This window comes from Eucyclogobius newberryi, unplaced genomic scaffold (genome assembly GCF_026437365.1).
Source record: "Eucyclogobius newberryi isolate DKJ021-1_F unplaced genomic scaffold, fEucNew1.0.hap1 SCAF_18, whole genome shotgun sequence".
Taxonomy (NCBI): domain Eukaryota; kingdom Metazoa; phylum Chordata; class Actinopteri; order Gobiiformes; family Gobiidae; genus Eucyclogobius; species Eucyclogobius newberryi.
In genome coordinates, this window is record NW_027315812.1 from 4,249,611 (window position 1) to 4,267,110 (window position 17,500).

Here is a 17,500-nt window from a genome sequence, read left to right on the forward strand (position 1 = left end):
GGGTCAGAGGAGCAGATGGTCAGAGGAGCAGATGGTCAGAGGGTCAGAGGAGCAGAGGAGCAGATGGTCAGAGGGTCAGAGGACTCTACCTGAACTCCTGCTAACATCCCTGTGGTGGACACGCTGAAGTCCAGATATGCCAGTCCATCTGGGTTTGTGGGTTTGTAAAGCGCTGGAGGCTTCTTCTTCGGGAGGTCGTCTGTTCAAACACACAAGCGTGTTATAACAGAAGCACACGTGTAATAACAGAAGCACATGTGTAATAACAGAAGCACACGTGTAATAACAGAAGCACACGTGTAATAACAGAAGCACACGTGTAATAACAGAAGCACACGTGTAATAACAGAAGCACACGTGTAATAACAGAAGCACACATGTAATAACAGAAGCACACGTGTAATAACAGAAGCACACGTGTAATAACAGAAGCACACGTGTAATAACAGAAGCACACGTGTAATAACAGAAGCACACGTGTAATAACAGAAGCACATGTGTAATAACAGAAGCACATGTGTAATAACAGAAGCACATGTGTAATAACAGAAGCACACGTGTAATAACAGAAGTACATTGTGTAATAACAGAAGCACACGTGTAATAACAGAAGCACACGTGTAATAACAGAAGCACACGTGTAATAACAAAAGTAAAAGTGTAATAACAGAAGTACATCGTGTAATAACAGAAGTACACGTGTAATAACAGAAGTACATTGTGTAATAACAGAAGTACATCGTGTAATAACAGAAGCACACGTGTCGTGTGTGTGTGTGTGTGTCATGTGTGTAGTTTCTGACCAGTGTCCAGCACAGGAGGCCAGTTCCTGATGTCCACTGTGGCCATGGCCTCTTTAGAGCGCAGCAGTTTACAGATCACTGCAGTGGTCATCACACACACAGAGTGGCTCACCTGGAAACACACACACTTAATACACAGCGCTGGAAACAAACATGATTCAATATTTAAAAAGCATTCAAACATAAAACACACAGATTTAATACAAATCATATAAAAAAATACATCATTATTGACCATACATTGAAATATATGATTCCATTGCATTTAGATTTTAAAGGTGATCAACTTATAATATACACTTTTAGAAACATACATTATTTCAGAGGGAAAAGGTGATCAAATGTTTTTGAGTGAAATGAAAAACTACTATATTTTTCCCCAAGTGTCACTTTTCTAACCCATATTATTTTGTTCATTTAGCATGGTTTATGTTTTATTATAATTAACTCAGTGTCACTGAAACAGACACTAAAGCTGTAAACATGACCCACATTAGTGCATTAAGTTCACAAAGGTTCTCAAAAAGGTGTAAAAATGGATCAGACAAAATCTTTGGCAGCGGTGGGATTCGAACCCACGCCCCCAGAGAGACTGGAGCCTTAATCCAGCGCCTTAGACCGCTCGGCCACGCTACCACATCCTCAATAACGCGGTGCACACACTACCGTACGCTACCAGACCTTACCACATGCTACCAGCTAACACCCACGCTATGCACACACTACCAGATGCTACCCACGCTATGCACACGCTACCAGATGCTACCCACGCTATGCACACGCTATGCACACACTACCAGATGCTACCCACGCTATGCACACGCTACCAGATGCTACCCACGCTATGCACACGCTATGCACACGCTACCAGACGCTACCCACACACTACCACACGCTATCACACACTTAGCACATGCTACCAGGCACTATGCACACACTACCAGATGCTACCACACGTTACCACATGCTACCAGACCTTACCAGACGCTATGCACGCGCTACCAGACGCTACCACATGCTACCAGAAGCTGTGCACATGCTACCACACGCTACCAAACTTTACCACACGCTACCAGATGCTACCCACACGCTACCCACGCTGTGCACATGCTACCACACGCTATGCACACGCTACCATGCACTACCCGCGCACCACCCACACGCTACCCACTCGGCAGTTGTTGATGAGTTATTTATAGTGGCGGTTTGCAGTCTTAAGTTCAATACGTACAACTCCAGTAGGGGGCGGTAATGTAACACTTGGATACCAACCGCCATAAAACACCAAAGAAGAAGAACTGAAAAGGTGCATTTACCGCCACCTACTGGAGCTGCACGTGTTCAATATATGTGTTTTACGGCTTGGTTTCTTCTGCCTAATTGTGTCTTGACTGGTTCCGATTCTACACGTTGTCATTAGTTTTAGGCGGGTGTCATGTGACATCGTGGTGGTCGTGTTTGACGTGTCCGCGCTCTTTTAGGCGGGCGTCGTGCCGTCTCTCACCTCCACGATCATCTTGACGGTGGGCAGCGTGGTGGAGATGTTCTGCGGGTGTGGCGGTCTCACGGTGATGGGGACGCAGCCGGCGTAAAGGCAGCCGTAGAACGCGGCGATCAGGTCGATGCCTGCGACGGGAGAAGAACAAGCGGCTTCATTCCTCGCCGTGGCCACCAGAGGGCGATGGTTACACTCATTTGACACGGCCGTCGCCAAGATTAAAGACAAACATAGCAGAGAGCGTTGTCTTCCAGCTCGCTCACCTGGAGGATACACCAGCGCCACGTGGTCGCCCTCCTGGAGCCCGCCTCGCTCCATCAGCAGCGCCGCCACTCGCTCCGCCCGCTTGTGAAGTTGCAGGCAGGTCAGCGAGTTCGACACCGCCCCCTGCAGGACGAGAGGAGACGCGCGTGAGCGACCCCGACCGAGTAAATGTGTCACTCTGTGCAGTCGAACGTACACTCAAAGACGTTTGTGTGCAGCGTTTAGCTTTAGCTAGTTTGCTAACAACAAACACAGTTCAACACAACGCTTACTTTACTCAACAAACAGACTTCTAATCAATGCGTCTCATTTGCTTTTCTACAACCGCTCACCCGATTTTCGTCCTTTTAATGTCAGGCACAAAGTACATATTTACCCTGGAGCTGAGCAGCGTGTACAGGACGTGGTCTGGGGTCGTCTGCGCTCGCCACTGCAACACCTCCGACAGGAACAGGAACTGCAGGACACGCACACAAACACACAAACACACAAACACACAAACACACACAAACACACACGCACACAAACACACACAAAAACACGTCACTTTACAGAACAAATCCAGCCAAACGATCGGGCTCAGACGTCGTCCTGAATGACTTGAGCACAACGGAGGCTTTTGGCGTTTGTTTGAAAAGAACGAGTTGTTCTGCTCGTGCGGCGGTTTGAAGAATAAAATAACGTAACGTGGATAAAAACGTTCTAAAACCTCCAGTGTCACTCATCATAGGCTCTGTTCGTGAGTACATATGTATTTCAGGGACATAAAGTGGTGGTGTTTGACTTCATATTTACAGAAACCATCATCTGCACTGTTACACACACGTGTTTAGAGTCTGTGTCGTCTAGGTAACGTCACTTCCTGCACTGTACAAAAACACACTCTTATTGACATGTTTTCACAGTTCTTCCTCCTGATTAAGCTTCTCTTAGCGTGTTCTGGACACAGGAAAAATCTTGGCAACGGTGGGATTCGAACCCACGCCCCCGAAGAGACTGGAGCCTTAATCCAGCGCCTTAGACCGCTCGGCCACGCTACCTTAGGTTACCATGGAGACATGAGGACTAGTATGAAGGCAGTCACGATCAGTCAGGTCACAAAATAATCATAAGTAGCATAAATATTCATAATTATAAGCAAAATTATGTATTTTTGTTTAATTTATTGTCTTAAAATAGACCTGAATACAAAGAACTTTATTGTGTCCGTCTTTGTCACATTTAATGTCACATTTTGTTTTTCAGAGTTAAAGTGTGTTTTTTATTGGTGGTGATGTAACGTCCGGTGGGTGTGGTCACCTGGTCGTTGTCATCGCTGGTGCCCAAGTCCCGCCCACTGGCCTGAGCGATCCTCTTCCCCGACACCAGGTTCCCCACCATGACGGACGCCGGCCCGATCTCTGCAACGCCAAAACATCAAACACACATGTACCAGACAATGTGGCGTGTTGCAATGGCGTGTTGCCGTGTGGTGTGTGGCGTGTTGCCGTGTGGTGTGTGGCGTGTTGCCGTGTGGTGTGTGGCGTGTTGCCGTGTGGTGTGTGGCGTGCTGCCGTGTGGTGTGTGGTGTGTGGCGTGTTGCCGTGTGGTGTGTTGCCGTGTGGTGTGTGGCGTGTTGCCGTGTGGTGTGTGGCGTGTTGCCGTGTGGTGTGTGGCGTGCTGCCGTGTGGTGTGTGGCGTGTTGCCGTGTGGTGTGTGGCGTGTTGCCGTGTGGTGTGTGGCGTGTTGCCGTGTGGTGTGTGGTGTGTGGCGTGTTGCCGTGTGGTGTGTTGCCGTGTGGTGTGTGGCGTGTTGCCGTGTGGTGTGTGGCGTGTTGCCGTGTGGTGTGTGGCGTGCTGCCGTGTGGTGTGTGGCGTGTTGCCGTGTGGTGTGTGGCGTGTTGCCGTGTGGTGTGTGGCGTGCTGCCGTGTGGTGTGTTGCCGTGTGGTGTGTGGCGTGTTGCCGTGTGGTGTGTTGCCGTGTGGTGTGTGGCGTGTTGCCGTGTGGTGTGTGGCGTGTTGCCGTGTGGTGTGTTGCCGTGTGGTGTGTGGCGTGTTGCCGTGTGGTGTGTGGCGTGTTGCCGTGTGGTGTGTGGCGTGTTGCCGTGTGGTGTGTGGCGTGTTGCCGTGTGGTGTGTGGCGTGTTGCCGTGTGGTGTGTGGCGTGCTGCCGTGTGGTGTGTGGCGTGTTGCCGTGTGGTGTGTGGCGTGTTGCCGTGTGGTGTGTGGCGTGCTGCCGTGTGGTGTGTGGCGTGTTGCCGTGTGGCGTGTTGCCGTGTGGTGTGTGGCGTGCTGCCGTGTGGTGTGTGGCGTGTTGCCGTGTGGTGTGTGGCGTGTTGCCGTGTGGTGTGTGGCGTGCTGCCGTGTGGTGTGTGGCGTGTTGCCGTGTGGTGTGTGGCGTGTTGCCGTGTGGTGTGTGGCGTGCTGCCGTGTGGTGTGTGGCGTGTTGCCGTGTGGTGTGTGGCGTGTTGCCGTGTGGTGTGTGGCGTGTTGCCGTGTGGTGTGTGGCGTGTTGCCGTGTGGTGTGTGGCGTGTTGCCGTGTGGTGTGTGGCGTGCAGCGTGTACCTGGCTGCTTCTGGCGGGGCTTGGGCAGGTTGGTGACACAGGTGTGGGGGCACATGAGCACGTTGCAGGGGTGGAGCCCGCCCTCCAGGTACAGCTGCTTGATTTCAGACAGGTGGATCCCGCCCAGAGGAGTCTTGGGCAGAGTGTTGGCCGGGACAAGGGACAAGCAGAACACGCCCACACCATGGATACTGTCGATGGCCTGGACACAGAACATGTGTGAGGCCCCTCCCATCAAGTGTCAGAGGCCCCTCCCATCATGTGTCAGAGGCCCCTCCCATCAAGTGTCAGAGGCCCCTCCCATCAAGTGTCAGAGGCCCCTCCCATCATGTGTTATTATATTAAAGGGGAATCCTTGTGTCAAAGTGACTCCTTGAGATGTTAAAGGGGACTTGTTGTGACGTTAAAGGGGACTCGTGATGACGTTAAAGGGGACTCCTTGTGACGTTAAAGGGGACTCCTTGTGACGTTAAAGGGGACTCGTGGTGACGTTAAAGGGGACTCCTTGTGACGTTAAAGGGGACTTGTGGTGACGTTAAAGGGGACTCGTGGTGACGTTAAAGGGGACTCGTTGTGGCGTTGAAAGGGACTCGTTGTGGCGTTAAAGGGGACGTTAAAGGGGACTCCTTGAGACATTTAAGGGTAACGTTTAAGGGGACTCTTAGTGACATTAAAGGGGACTCTCTTAGAGACATTAAAGGGGACTCTTAGTGACATTAAAGGGGACTCTTAGTGACATTAAAGGGGACTCTTAGTGACATTAAAGGGGACTCTTAGTGACATTAAAGGGGACTCTTTGTGACATTAACCCTTCGGGGTCCGGAGCTTTTTTGGCCATTTTTGGGTACCTTCAATTTTGCCCTGATATACTACATTAAGAAATGTTTACCAGCACAACCTCACCTATATGATCTGTTAGTTAGTTTTTCACTTTGACATACTATTTCAACATACTGGACCTAAATACACACTGAAAACACAAAGTCCGTCTAGAAAAATTATGTTTTTTTCATTGTAAAACCCTCAAACATGCTCAACCAAGCGTTTAAAAGTGTTCAAACTGAACCACAAATATGAACATATAAAAGTATCCTTGTGATATATACAAGCAATAAACAACTATTTACAATAAAAGTAGGTAAATCCTCGGGCGTTTTTCTATTTGTGCTACTTCTCAAAACAGTTTCAGTCCAAAATGACACAGAGCCACATCACAGGCCTTTACCAGGTCTAATCCAGGACTAAACCAGGTCTAAACCAGGTCTAAACCAGGTCTAAACCAGGACTAAACCAGGACTAAACCAGGTCCAACCCAGGTCTAAACCAGGACTAAACCAGGACTAAACCAGGTCTAAACCAGGTCCAAACCAGGACTAAACCAGGACTAAACCAGGACTAAACCAGGTCCAACCCAGGTCTAAACCAGGACTAAAACCAGGACTAAACCAGGTCCAACCCAGGTCTAAACCAGGACTAAAACCAGGACTAAACCAGGACTAAACCAGGACTAAACCAGGTCTAAACCAGGACTAAACCAGGTCTAAACCAGGACTAAACCAGGACTAAACCAGGACTAAACTTGATCAACATGAAGTGTGCCCCTCATTTTGCTTCACAACTATATTACTGACAATGAAATACTTGAAATACTAAAACTCTCCAAAACTACTTCCTCTTTGACTAATTGTCATGTGACTAATGTTTACGTCCCTCGTGTGCATCCTGAACATCCGGGTTAGCACAAGGCTAAAGTTTTTTTCCGTTTCGTTTTATCACAAAAGACGACAAAGTTATTATAAGAAATGTAACGCGCGCAGAAAAGAGCGCATATTTTTCCGCAAATTTTTAATGGAATTGAAACGTTCATAACTTTGGTTTTATCGAGTGATTCACTAAAAACAAAAACTCAGACGTTGCTATGGGTCTCCACTTCACGTCAACGGCAGCCATGTTTTCACATGCGTCGGCGCGGGCGTCGACCCTGAAGGGTTAAAGGGGACGCTTTGTGACATTAAAGGGGACGCTTTGTGACATTAAAGGGGACTCTTTGTGACATTAAAGGGGACTCTTTGTGACATTAAAGGGGACTCTTTGTGACATTAAAGGGGACACTTTGTGACATTAAAGGGGACTCTTTGTGACATTAAAGGGGACTCTGTGACATTAAAGGGGACTCTTTGTGACAATAAAGGGACTCTTTGGGACATTAAGGGGACTCATTGCGGTGTTAAAGGGGACTCATTGCGGTGTTAAAGGGGACTCATTGTGGTGTTAAAGGGGACTCATAAATGTGGTTCACCTGCAGTACACGACTCATCCACTGGAAACTGTCCTCTTCTGTGGAGTCCGGCCTCTGCTCAGCCACGACCACGATCCTCTCGTCTCTCAGAACGGTCACAGAGAACACTGCTATCCTGGAACACAAAACATGCCGTTACCGAGTCATGTACACAATATGTTTTCTGTAGATTATATATTTGTTCTGTTTGGTATTGGTGGATGTGTTTTTATATTCTTTGAAAGCTTTTGACTTTGTAAAGGTCAGCAGTCAATTAACCTAAGAACTTGTGTGAAGTTAGTTTTTGCATTCAGGTTTTCTCTGGTTGGTTAACCTCCCTCCACAACAATGGAACAAAAGGACAATGGAAATGTGTTAAGAAACCTATTGTAATGTTAAATATCAGACAACCAGAGCACTCCACTGCCCTTTCAACTAAAACTATGTGTTAAATGACCCCTGCAGCTGTTGTGAGCGCACACCAGAGGGTCAAAAACATATTTTCTCCCCGTCGGGGAATTGAACCCCGGTCTCCCGCGCGGCCGCCGTGGATTCTTTAGCTTAACAGCCCTAAACAGAATCCCATTCATTTCCTATGGTAGTGCTAAACCACTACGGATGTAATATACTTTTGGCCAGCGGCGGCGCTGTGGCGGGAGCGAGCCATGTTTTGAATGCAGAGTGACGTCATTCATTCAGTGCGACCTGGACAAGTTTAGCACTAGATCTGCTCCTGTTTTCACCTTCTTATGGACATTTTACTGCCCCAGAACACTCGTATTTTGTGGCATCTATAACGGGCATTTGAGGACGTTTTCAGGTAAAGTTCGTCTTGTGTTTTTCACTTTTGAAACTGTGTTTGTAGTCACGTAAAGTCACTGCTACTTCCATGTCTCTGTTGAACAACTAACGCGACTTTTCTGTCAGTTTTGTGTGATATTCAGCCCTGTTAAGTTAAACTTTATTACATTTAAAGGTTTGCAGTTGTGTAGTTTTATATGAGGTGTAATATTACGTGATCTGTGTGTTGTGTTGTCTCTTATTGTGCATAAAAGTAGTTGTAGCATCAACAGTTCATCACAAGTAAGAGAGACTTTGTTTGTCCCACAATGGGGGAAATGCCTTCACTTAATGTTAATGTGGAGGACATTCCACAACTGTTACCTAGCAACAGACTGTAAACAAGAGCCAAAATGCATATGAATGACTCAACAATTATGTTGATTATGTTGTTCCTCTCTCCTGTCCTGTCCTCTGTCCTGTCCTCCTCTCCCCTGTCCTCCTCTGCCCCGTAATCCTCTGTCCTGTCGTCCTCTGCCCCATCCTCCTCTGTCCTGTCCTCCACTATCCTGTCCTCCTCTCTCCTGCCCTCCTCTGTCCCACCCACTTGTGTCCCCACCAGCTCTCTTCGTGAGCCCTTGGGTGAGTATAACTACATAAATCATGTGTTCTTGGTTTGTGTGGAGTCACACAGAGTCACACCGTGTAGAGGAGCAGTCACTTCTGTTTCATTTCATGTCTTTTCCTTTAGCAGTGGCTGAAGAGGACGCGCTGGAGAGGACAATGCTCAGCATCTCCGTCCAAACACGTGGATGTGTGTAATGTGTCTGTAACGCTTTAGCTCCATTTTGGATGTACCATGTGTTAAAAAGGTTTGTCTTTTATTCCAGCCGTGTCTGCACCAGTCACTGCTGAGCTCCATCATCCTCAGCTTTACAGAAGTTCACACACAGATGTCCTGCCATGAAAGACACTTTGGGACACGTTCTGTCCTGTGCATGAGTTCAGTTGTTCCTGACCCTGTTCATGTCCTGCTCTGAATTCATGCACCTGTGATGAGAGTAAGTCATATTATCTGGTGTTCAATATGAATGAGTGAGTGTGTACTTGACGTGAGTGCTTCTTCTGCTCATTCACACTAACATTGCTAAATAAAACAGCAATATAAACTTACTTATGATATAAACAACAGGTCAAATATAAGTGTGTGTTGTTACTAACAGCTAAATATGACTCATTATTCTTCTCTTACAGCAGCTGCATAGTCCAAACAGACTGTTCTGGAGGAACCACAGGACGGTAAGAGCTTTTACTTGTTGCTTATTCACTGTAAGATCAAAGTTGATCAAACGTATCATATATTTCTTTCCTCTCTTCAGCTGCTGCAGATGTGCTGCCCCTCAAGCCTCCAGTGCCACTTCCACAGGAGCTGAGGTTTCTTCTGCCCGAGTCTGGAAGTACTTCAGCTCCAGGTCTGACATTTTAATAGAATAATCTAAACAAACATAAACCTATATTGTGGTGTTTTGGTTGTTTCAGATGCAGCTCGTCCCACACATTCTGCATCTGATGCTCCTGGAGAAGAGACAACCCAAAGTGAGTGAGCTCCATGTGTGTCTGTGTCTGTCTCAGTCAAACCATCACAGAGTGAACAGATGAATGCTTCATGCTCCATGTGTGTCTGTGTCTGTCTCAGTCAAACCATCACAGAGTGAACAGATGAATGCTTCATGCTCCATGTGTGTCTGTCTCAGTCAAACCATCACAGAGTGAACAGATGAATGCTTCATGCTCCATGTGTGTCTGTCTCAGTCAAACCATCACAGAGTGAACAGATGAATGCTTCATGCTGACTGTAGTTTGACAGCCAGTGCAGTGGTTCTAAATGTGTGTCATGTCTTGTATTTCACGTGTTGCTTATCACTAAAACATTCATCTGTTTTGTTCTGTAGTTCCTCCTCCAGTGAAGCTTCAGCCGCAGCCGTCACAACAGGCCGCCTCCCCCTCCACTGTCCCTGAGCCAATCAGCCAACAGCACGCTACACCCGACCACAAAACTACATATTTATCATTACATCATCATCACATCAGATTATTAAATGCCACATCTTCACTCAACATCAGCCCGAAAAACTGGAGCAAACACAGACACTCTGGCAGCACCACAACTCTGCCTGTCATCACCATGACAACTGTCGTCACCATGACAACTGTCGTCACCACGACACCTGCCGTCACCACGACGACTGTCGTCACCACGACACCTGCCGTCACCACAACACCTGTCGTCACCACGACACCTGTCGTCACCACGACACCTGCCACAGTGAAGCCTCCTCCTCAGACCATCACCTCGCCTCCTACAGTTCTGACCATCACCGTCTCTTTCTCAGGACGCCCTGAGCAGCAGCAGCAGCCCTGAAGAAACACCACCTTTTACGGACTTTGTGGACACAGAGTTCTTCCAGAGGGAGCTGGAGGCCACAAGACAGAGAGAGGAGGAAAGGAAGCAACAGAAGAGGAAGAGAGAGGAGTCACCTGCCCCAGGGAGAACGTGCAGGTTCTGCCCCAGGGAGAACGTGCAGGTTCTGCAAACTGGAGCTGAAGCAGGCCCTCACAGTCCTCACATCCACACATACTTCCCTGGACTCTATATATCTGTATATTTAATGTAAATACTACTGTCAAGTAATGAATGCTGTCTGAAGTGTAAATAAATGAAACTTAATATTTCTGGTATTTTCCCCGTCAATAAATATTCTTAAAAGTACATGTTTTTTTGTGTTTTCTTTCCAATATAACAATACAATAATATTCCATACATGATTGAGATATCATATCATTAATAATATGAGTAAATGTTTTATTTCTCTGCAGAACATAAACTGAACACAATAGTACAGTTCAGTGCTGCAGTGTTAGAGATGTGATAGTGTGACCTCTGACCCCTGCGGACTAAACTCCCTGTTTCTGACCCACACAAGTTTATTTATGCAGAAGGTGTGACGTGGGTAAATCTCTTAAGGTGAAGCAGAAATCACTTTTTGTGATCAATTTGTGATTTTATTAATATTGCAAATCAGTCCCAGCAGCTGCATGTGAGTCCTTCTCATGATCTGACCTTTTAACAAGTGCAAACTGACACACCAACTCATAAACTTTATACATTTAAAGTTTGAACTCATAAACTTCATATATTTAAAGTTTTGATCCTTTGAAACGTTCCTCTTCTTCTGGGCACAGCAGGATTTGAACTCTGGTCTCTTGAGATGAATTTGTGAACAACACGAATCTCTGCATTCTGATTGGTTGGCCTTCATCACAGTGGCACATAGGCTCATTCTGATTGGCTGACGCTCTATGCCCACTATCCACGGCTGGCCCCGGCGTGACAGGCGGGGATACTCACCACTATACTAACGAGGAAGGTGCCCTAAACCACTACACAGAGACAGCAGGATGACGCAGAGACACCAGGATGGAACTGTACAACCATCCCTGACCCCTTGACCCCTTGACCCCTCTCTGGACGTACCTCCCTCTGTAGACAAACTTCATGGGCTCCACGGCGAGGGCGGTGGCCACGATGTCGTCGGCGTTGTGCCGCCGGCCGCTGACCATGATGAGTCCGTCCATCTTTCCTGTGATGAACACCAGACCTCCAGGACCGATGAAGCCCAGCAGACCGGTCCGGACGAAAGCATACTCGCTGACCAGGCCCCCGGTCGCACTCACCGGGTACACCTGCAAGACACGCCCCTCATTACACAGTCGCACTCACCGGGTACACCTGCAAGACACGCCCCTCATTACACAGTCGCACTCACCGGGTACACCTGCAAGACACGCCCCTCATTACACAGTCCATCATCTGCAGCACACGTGACACGCCTTCACAATCACACATCTGACACAAGCGTTCCACTGCGGTCGGTTTAACACGTGTGAAACTGCAGCCTCGCCTTCTTTATTCATATTCAAATGTTTGGATTTTCTATTAAAGTGCATATAACTAAGACGGAGAAAAAGAAACACGACCAGAGAGAGCAGACACAAAACAAAAGCACCAGAGATCGAACAAAGAAATGAAAAAAAAAAAAATAGGAAAGAAGAAGTCATGGCCTATAGAACCACCCCCAAAACACCTCCCATTTAGCCCAAAGTCTGTCAAATTGTATTAACAATTTCCTGTGAAGTAAAGTAATTAATTTCAACACTTTTCTTTTTAATTTCTTGTGGCATATTAAGACATCCCTTCATGGTTTTCCTCCAACAATTACATTTTTTCTTGCAGATCTTTGAGCTTTTTCTCCCTTATTTATTTTTTTGTCTATAATTTGTCATCTCTAAACTGCTTTGGAAGCGTCCCAAAGGAGGCGAAGACATTTCCCCAGTCTCATTCTCCTCTTGATAAGTCTTAATGTTGTTGTACATGTTGTCCTTTTGTCATTGAGCAGGATGGCATTGAACTGTGTTTTTACATCTTTCCTCAAATGTAGAGCAGGATTACTTATAGTCTATTGTGCCTATGTCTGCTTCATTTTAGATCCGTCTTTACTGTGAACAAAGGAGTCTATTCTGGAACAGTGTAGGTGGATTAGAAACATGGGTGCACTGGCTCATGATGTTTGAGGTAAAACTCCACCCACTGAGCCCCAGAGCTGCTGTCACTCAGCTTTAAGTTACTTTTTAGACAAATGTAGAGTGGTCATCTGTCCAAAAACTGTAACGTGACCCCTGCAGCTGTTGTAAACGCACACCAGAGGGTCAAAAACATATTTCCTCCCCGTCGGGGAATTGAACCCCGGTCTCCCGCGTGACAGGCGGGGATACTCACCACTATACTAACGAGGAAGGTGCCCTTAACCACTACACAGAGACAGCACCATGACACAGAGACAGCACCATGACGCAGAGACACCAAACACGCCACCGACTCACTGTGTCAGCGCTCCTGCGTCACCATGGCAATGAGGCCATTTTAAAGTATATGTTTTGAACGGGAGTGTGGCTCGCCGGTGACACACAGTGGCAGCGTGTGGAAGTGCAGGCTTGTGAACGTGATCAAAGGTCATTGATGCAGAGGAGGACCACACTGACCTCGAAGGTGTTCTTGGTCATCCCAGTGAGGCCGTAGTAGGACGTTCCCGTGGCGATGGAGCAGACGCACAGTTCCCCGATCTCATCCGTCTGACAGAGCTGAGGAACTCCTTCAGGCTTCACCACACAGACCAGGCCTGAGGGACAAAACCACACTTTATACATGTATTTATTTATTAGCCTTTATTTAACCAGGTCAGAATTCCATTGAGATGTGAACTTCTTTCAAAGATAGAGAGCTCTGTTTTTATATCATACTATTAGATGCTTATTCTTATCATGAGCTGTGTAAACGTGAATCTGACATTTACAGTTTGAACCACAGATCTGCTTTAGCTCATGATAATAACTGACAGGATGTGCACTTGGATTTCTCTTTTAAACGCTCTCTCTCCCCTGCTCTGTCCTTCCCCCTCTCCCTCCTCCCGTCCCTCTGCTGCTCACTCTCTCCCTCCCCCGTCCTTCCGCCATTCCTCCACCGCTCTGTCCCTCCCCCGTTCTTCTGAATCTCACCCTCTCCCGTCCCTCCACCGCTCTCTCCTCTGCTCTGTCCCTCCCCCCGCCGCTTCCCCGGTCCCTCCGCCATTCCTACCCCGCTCTCTCCCCCTCCGCCACTCTCTCCCTTCCCCTGTCCCTCCCCTTGTCCCTCCCCCAGAGCTCACTTTAGCGCACTAGCTTCACAAAGCATACTTCAGTTCAATCCAACGTCAGACTGAGCTTTATCTTCAAAAAGGTGTCAAACGTCAGCGATAAGGCTCTAAACCAAACACAAAAGCTCAAAACAAAACACAAAAGCTTTGTCCTCCCCGTCGGGGAATTGAACCCCGGTCTCCCGCGTGACAGGCGGGGATACTGACCACTATACTAACGAGGAACACATAAATACACACTTACGCAAACACAATTTCAAAGGACATCTGACATATGTACGGTCAAGTTACTTTTGCTCTACAATAGCTCATAACCAAACACTGTTGGTATTTATCATTTTAGTAAAGCTATGTTTGTCTTTAGTCACTGGAATGTCAGATATTTAAGAGATCATTCTCTTTGTGGCCCAGGGCAGTTCCACACTTGACCACTAGAGGGAGCCAGTTCCACACTTGACCACTAGAGGCAGCCAGTTCCACACTTGACCACTAGAGGCAGCCAGTTCCACACTTGACCACTAGAGGCAGCCAGTTCCACACTTGACCACTAGAGGCAGCCAGTTCCACACTTGACCACTAGAGGCAGCCAGTTCCACACTTGACCACTAGAGGCAGCCAGTTCCACACTTGACCACTAGAGGCAGCCAGTTCCACACTTGACCACTAGAGGCAGCCAGTTCCACACTTGACCACTAGAGGCAGCCAGTTCCACACTTGACCACTAGAGGCAGCCAGTTCCACACTTGAACACTAGAGGGAGCCAGATGATGGTTTGAGCAGTTAAGTTTCAATTTCCACTTTATCTGAACAGAAAACACTGATGAAACACTTTGCTGAAGCAAAAACGTGGGGGAAAAGTTATTATTTGAAAGTGTTGTTTTGTGCATTTGTTTGAGTTTGTTCACTTTCTGCACTAAATTTGCAAATGTACCTGTACATTTTGTGAACATAGTGAGGCTATTTTGATTGTATATCTGTTTTATGTTGCACCGAATCATCAATTGATCATTGATAGAAACAAAGCTTTTCTGATGTGACCTTTGACCCCTGCGTGCGTCTTACCTCCAGGAGCGACGGTGCCCACGTCCTGCACCGTGAGCACAGACAGTCTCTCCTCCGTGTCCACTCGAACCACGCCATAACTCAGGCCCTGCATCGACAGCACTCCTCGTCCTGGAGGCTGACTGCTGTCCTCCACCGGCCTGACGCACACACAACACACGCAACACACACAACACACAAGTTTATTACTCCAACACACACAGCACTCCTCGTCCTGGAGGCTGACTGCTGTCCTCCACCGGCCTGACGCACACACAACACACGCAACACACACAACACACAAGTTTATTACTCCAACACACACAGCACTCCTCGTCCTGGAGGCTGACTGCTGTCCTCCACCGGCCTGACGCACACACAACACACGCAACACACACAACACACAAGTTTATTACTCCAACACACACAGCACTCCTCGTCCTGGAGGCTGACTGCTGTCCTCCACCGGCCTGAAGCACACACAACACACGCAACACACACAACACACAAGTTTATTACTATAACACACACTCGAGAGGCACTGTAGCAGGGCGAGAGGCACTGTAGCAGGGCGAGAGGCACTGTAGCAGGGCGAGAGGCACTGTAGCAGGGCGAGAGGCACTGTAGCAGGGCGAGAGGCACTGTAGCAGGGCGAGAGGCACTGTAGCAGGGCGAGAGGCACTGTAGCAGGGCGAGAGGCACTGTAGCAGGGCGAGAGGCACTGTAGCAGGGCGAGAGGCACTGTAGCAGGGCGAGAGGCACTGTAGCAGGGCGAGAGGCACTGTAGCAGGGCGAGAGGCACTGTAGCAGGCACTTGAACACTATAAATAGAGGATGTGGATGAATAATAAGCTGAGTAAGAAGTGAGTGATCTTATGTAGAAGGACAGTGACGACTCAAGAGGACAAACAGAGACCACTGAACTATTCACGGTCATCCACTGCTTTTAGAGTGATGGGGACAGGACACGCCCTTGTGGCACTCCACTGGAATAACAACGTTTTCTTTGTCCTGCCAAAAAGAGCTGATTGGTTAAAACACACGGCTGGAAGGTGTTCAAAGCTGAGGTCAAATGTGAACAGACCGTGAATCTGGACCCATGTTTTTATCATCAAACTCAACACAATTCACCCCAAATACCAAAGCGTCTCTTCTCTGCTGTGGTCTAGATCTTTATAATCCCAATCAAATAAAAAATGGAATGAACTGAGACTCCATCGACTGATTTATCGACTAAAAGACTAAAGGCTTCAGATCTATGGAGGAAAAACAAAAAGACAAGAGAAAAATGCATCTCAAAAGGGTTAAAAAGTAGTGTACTCCCCGTCGGGGAATTGAACCCCGGTCTCCCGCGTGACAGGCGGGGATACTGACCACTATACTAACGAGGAGGAGCATGTCTGTGACCCTGGGCAGGGGCTTTTAGACTGTGACGAGGCCAGGCTGCTTTGTGTGCATGTGTGTTTGAGCGTGCGGGGTCTGTGTCTGTTTAAGCGTGCTGTGTGTGTGTGTTTGAGCGTGCGGCGTGTGTGTGTGTGTTTGAGCGTGCGGCGTGTGTGTGTGTGTGTTTGAGCGTGCAGGGTGTGTGTGTGTGTGTTTGAGCGTGCGGGGTCTGTGTCTGTTTAAGCGTGCTGTGTGTGTGTGTGTTTGAGCGTGCGGTGTGTGCATGTGTGTTTGAGCGTGCAGGGTGTGTGTTTGAGCGTGCGGGGTCTGTGTCTGTTTAAGCGTGCTGTGTGTGTGTGTGTGTTTGAGCGTGCGGGGTGTGTGTGTGTGTGTGTGTGTTTGAGCGTGCAGGGTGTGTGTGTGTGTGTTTGAGCGTGCGGGGTCTGTGTCTGTTTAAGCGTGCTGTGTGTGTGTGTGTGTTTGAGCGTGCGGGGTGTGTCTGTGTGTGTTTGAGCGTGCGGGGTCTGTGTCTGTTTAAGCGTGCTGTGTGTGTGTGTGTGTTTGAGCGTGCGGGGTGTGTCTGTGTGTGCGGTGTGTGTGTGTTTGAGCGTGCGGTGTGTGTTTGTGCGTTTGAGCGTGCGGTGTGTGCATGTGCGTTTGAGCGTGCTGTGTGTGTGTGTTTGAGCGTGCGGCGTGTGTGTGTGTGTTTGAGCGTGCAGGGTGTGTGTGTGTGTGTTTGAGCGTGCGGGGTCTGTGTCTGTTTAAGCGTGCTGTGTGTGTGTGTGTTTGAGCGTGCAGGGTGTGTGTGTGTTTGAGCGTGCGGCGTGTGTGTGTGTGTTTGAGCGTGCAGGGTGTGTGTGTGTGTGTGTTTGAGCGTGCGGGGTGTGTCTGTGTGTGCGGTGTGTGTGTGTTTGAGCGTGCGGTGTGTGTTTGTGCGTTTGAGCGTGCGGTGTGTGTGTATGTGTGTATTCTGTGAGTCCTGGTGGAGCACGTATCTGGCTGCAGCAGGAAGTGACCTCATGTGTGACGTGTAATACCACTGACCGCCACCAGAGGGAGTAATTCAGACTCAGTGTTTATGAATAAAGTGATGGATGGAATACTTTGCTTTTCATAAAAAAACATTTACATTTCTTCCTAAAATGTCTTGCCCTGGTTCC

The 17,500-nt window shown here is 48.1% G+C and overlaps 1 protein-coding gene and 5 non-coding genes across 7 annotated transcripts in view; all 6 read right to left on the reverse strand.

Moving 5' to 3' along the window:
- The window catches only part of LOC140364303 (disco-interacting protein 2 homolog C-like), an 83,079-nt gene that overhangs the window by 8,319 nt on the left and 57,260 nt on the right, over positions 1-17,500 (reverse strand). For both annotated transcript variants that reach the window (XM_072450398.1, XM_072450396.1), the window contains 11 exons: positions 14,979-15,118; positions 13,267-13,403; positions 11,702-11,910; positions 7,408-7,522; positions 5,109-5,310; positions 3,865-3,965; positions 2,942-3,022; positions 2,565-2,688; positions 2,308-2,429; positions 804-915; positions 90-199 (listed from right to left, as the gene is read on the reverse strand). In XM_072450398.1, the coding sequence (XP_072306499.1) occupies positions 90-199; positions 804-915; positions 2,308-2,429; positions 2,565-2,688; positions 2,942-3,022; positions 3,865-3,965; positions 5,109-5,310; positions 7,408-7,522; positions 11,702-11,910; positions 13,267-13,403; positions 14,979-15,118 (1,453 nt within the window). The remainder of the gene's footprint in view (positions 1-89; positions 200-803; positions 916-2,307; positions 2,430-2,564; positions 2,689-2,941; positions 3,023-3,864; positions 3,966-5,108; positions 5,311-7,407; positions 7,523-11,701; positions 11,911-13,266; positions 13,404-14,978; positions 15,119-17,500) is intronic.
- Positions 1,358-1,439, reverse strand: trnal-aag (transfer RNA leucine (anticodon AAG)). Its single transcript has one exon. It is a non-coding gene; the product is annotated as a tRNA-Leu (tRNA).
- Positions 3,524-3,605, reverse strand: trnal-aag (transfer RNA leucine (anticodon AAG)). Its single transcript has one exon. It is a non-coding gene; the product is annotated as a tRNA-Leu (tRNA).
- On the reverse strand, positions 12,949-13,020 carry trnad-guc (transfer RNA aspartic acid (anticodon GUC)). Its single transcript has one exon. It is a non-coding gene; the product is annotated as a tRNA-Asp (tRNA).
- Positions 14,069-14,140, reverse strand: trnad-guc (transfer RNA aspartic acid (anticodon GUC)). The gene has a single exon. It is a non-coding gene; the product is annotated as a tRNA-Asp (tRNA).
- trnad-guc (transfer RNA aspartic acid (anticodon GUC)) lies at positions 16,277-16,348 on the reverse strand. The gene has a single exon. It is a non-coding gene; the product is annotated as a tRNA-Asp (tRNA).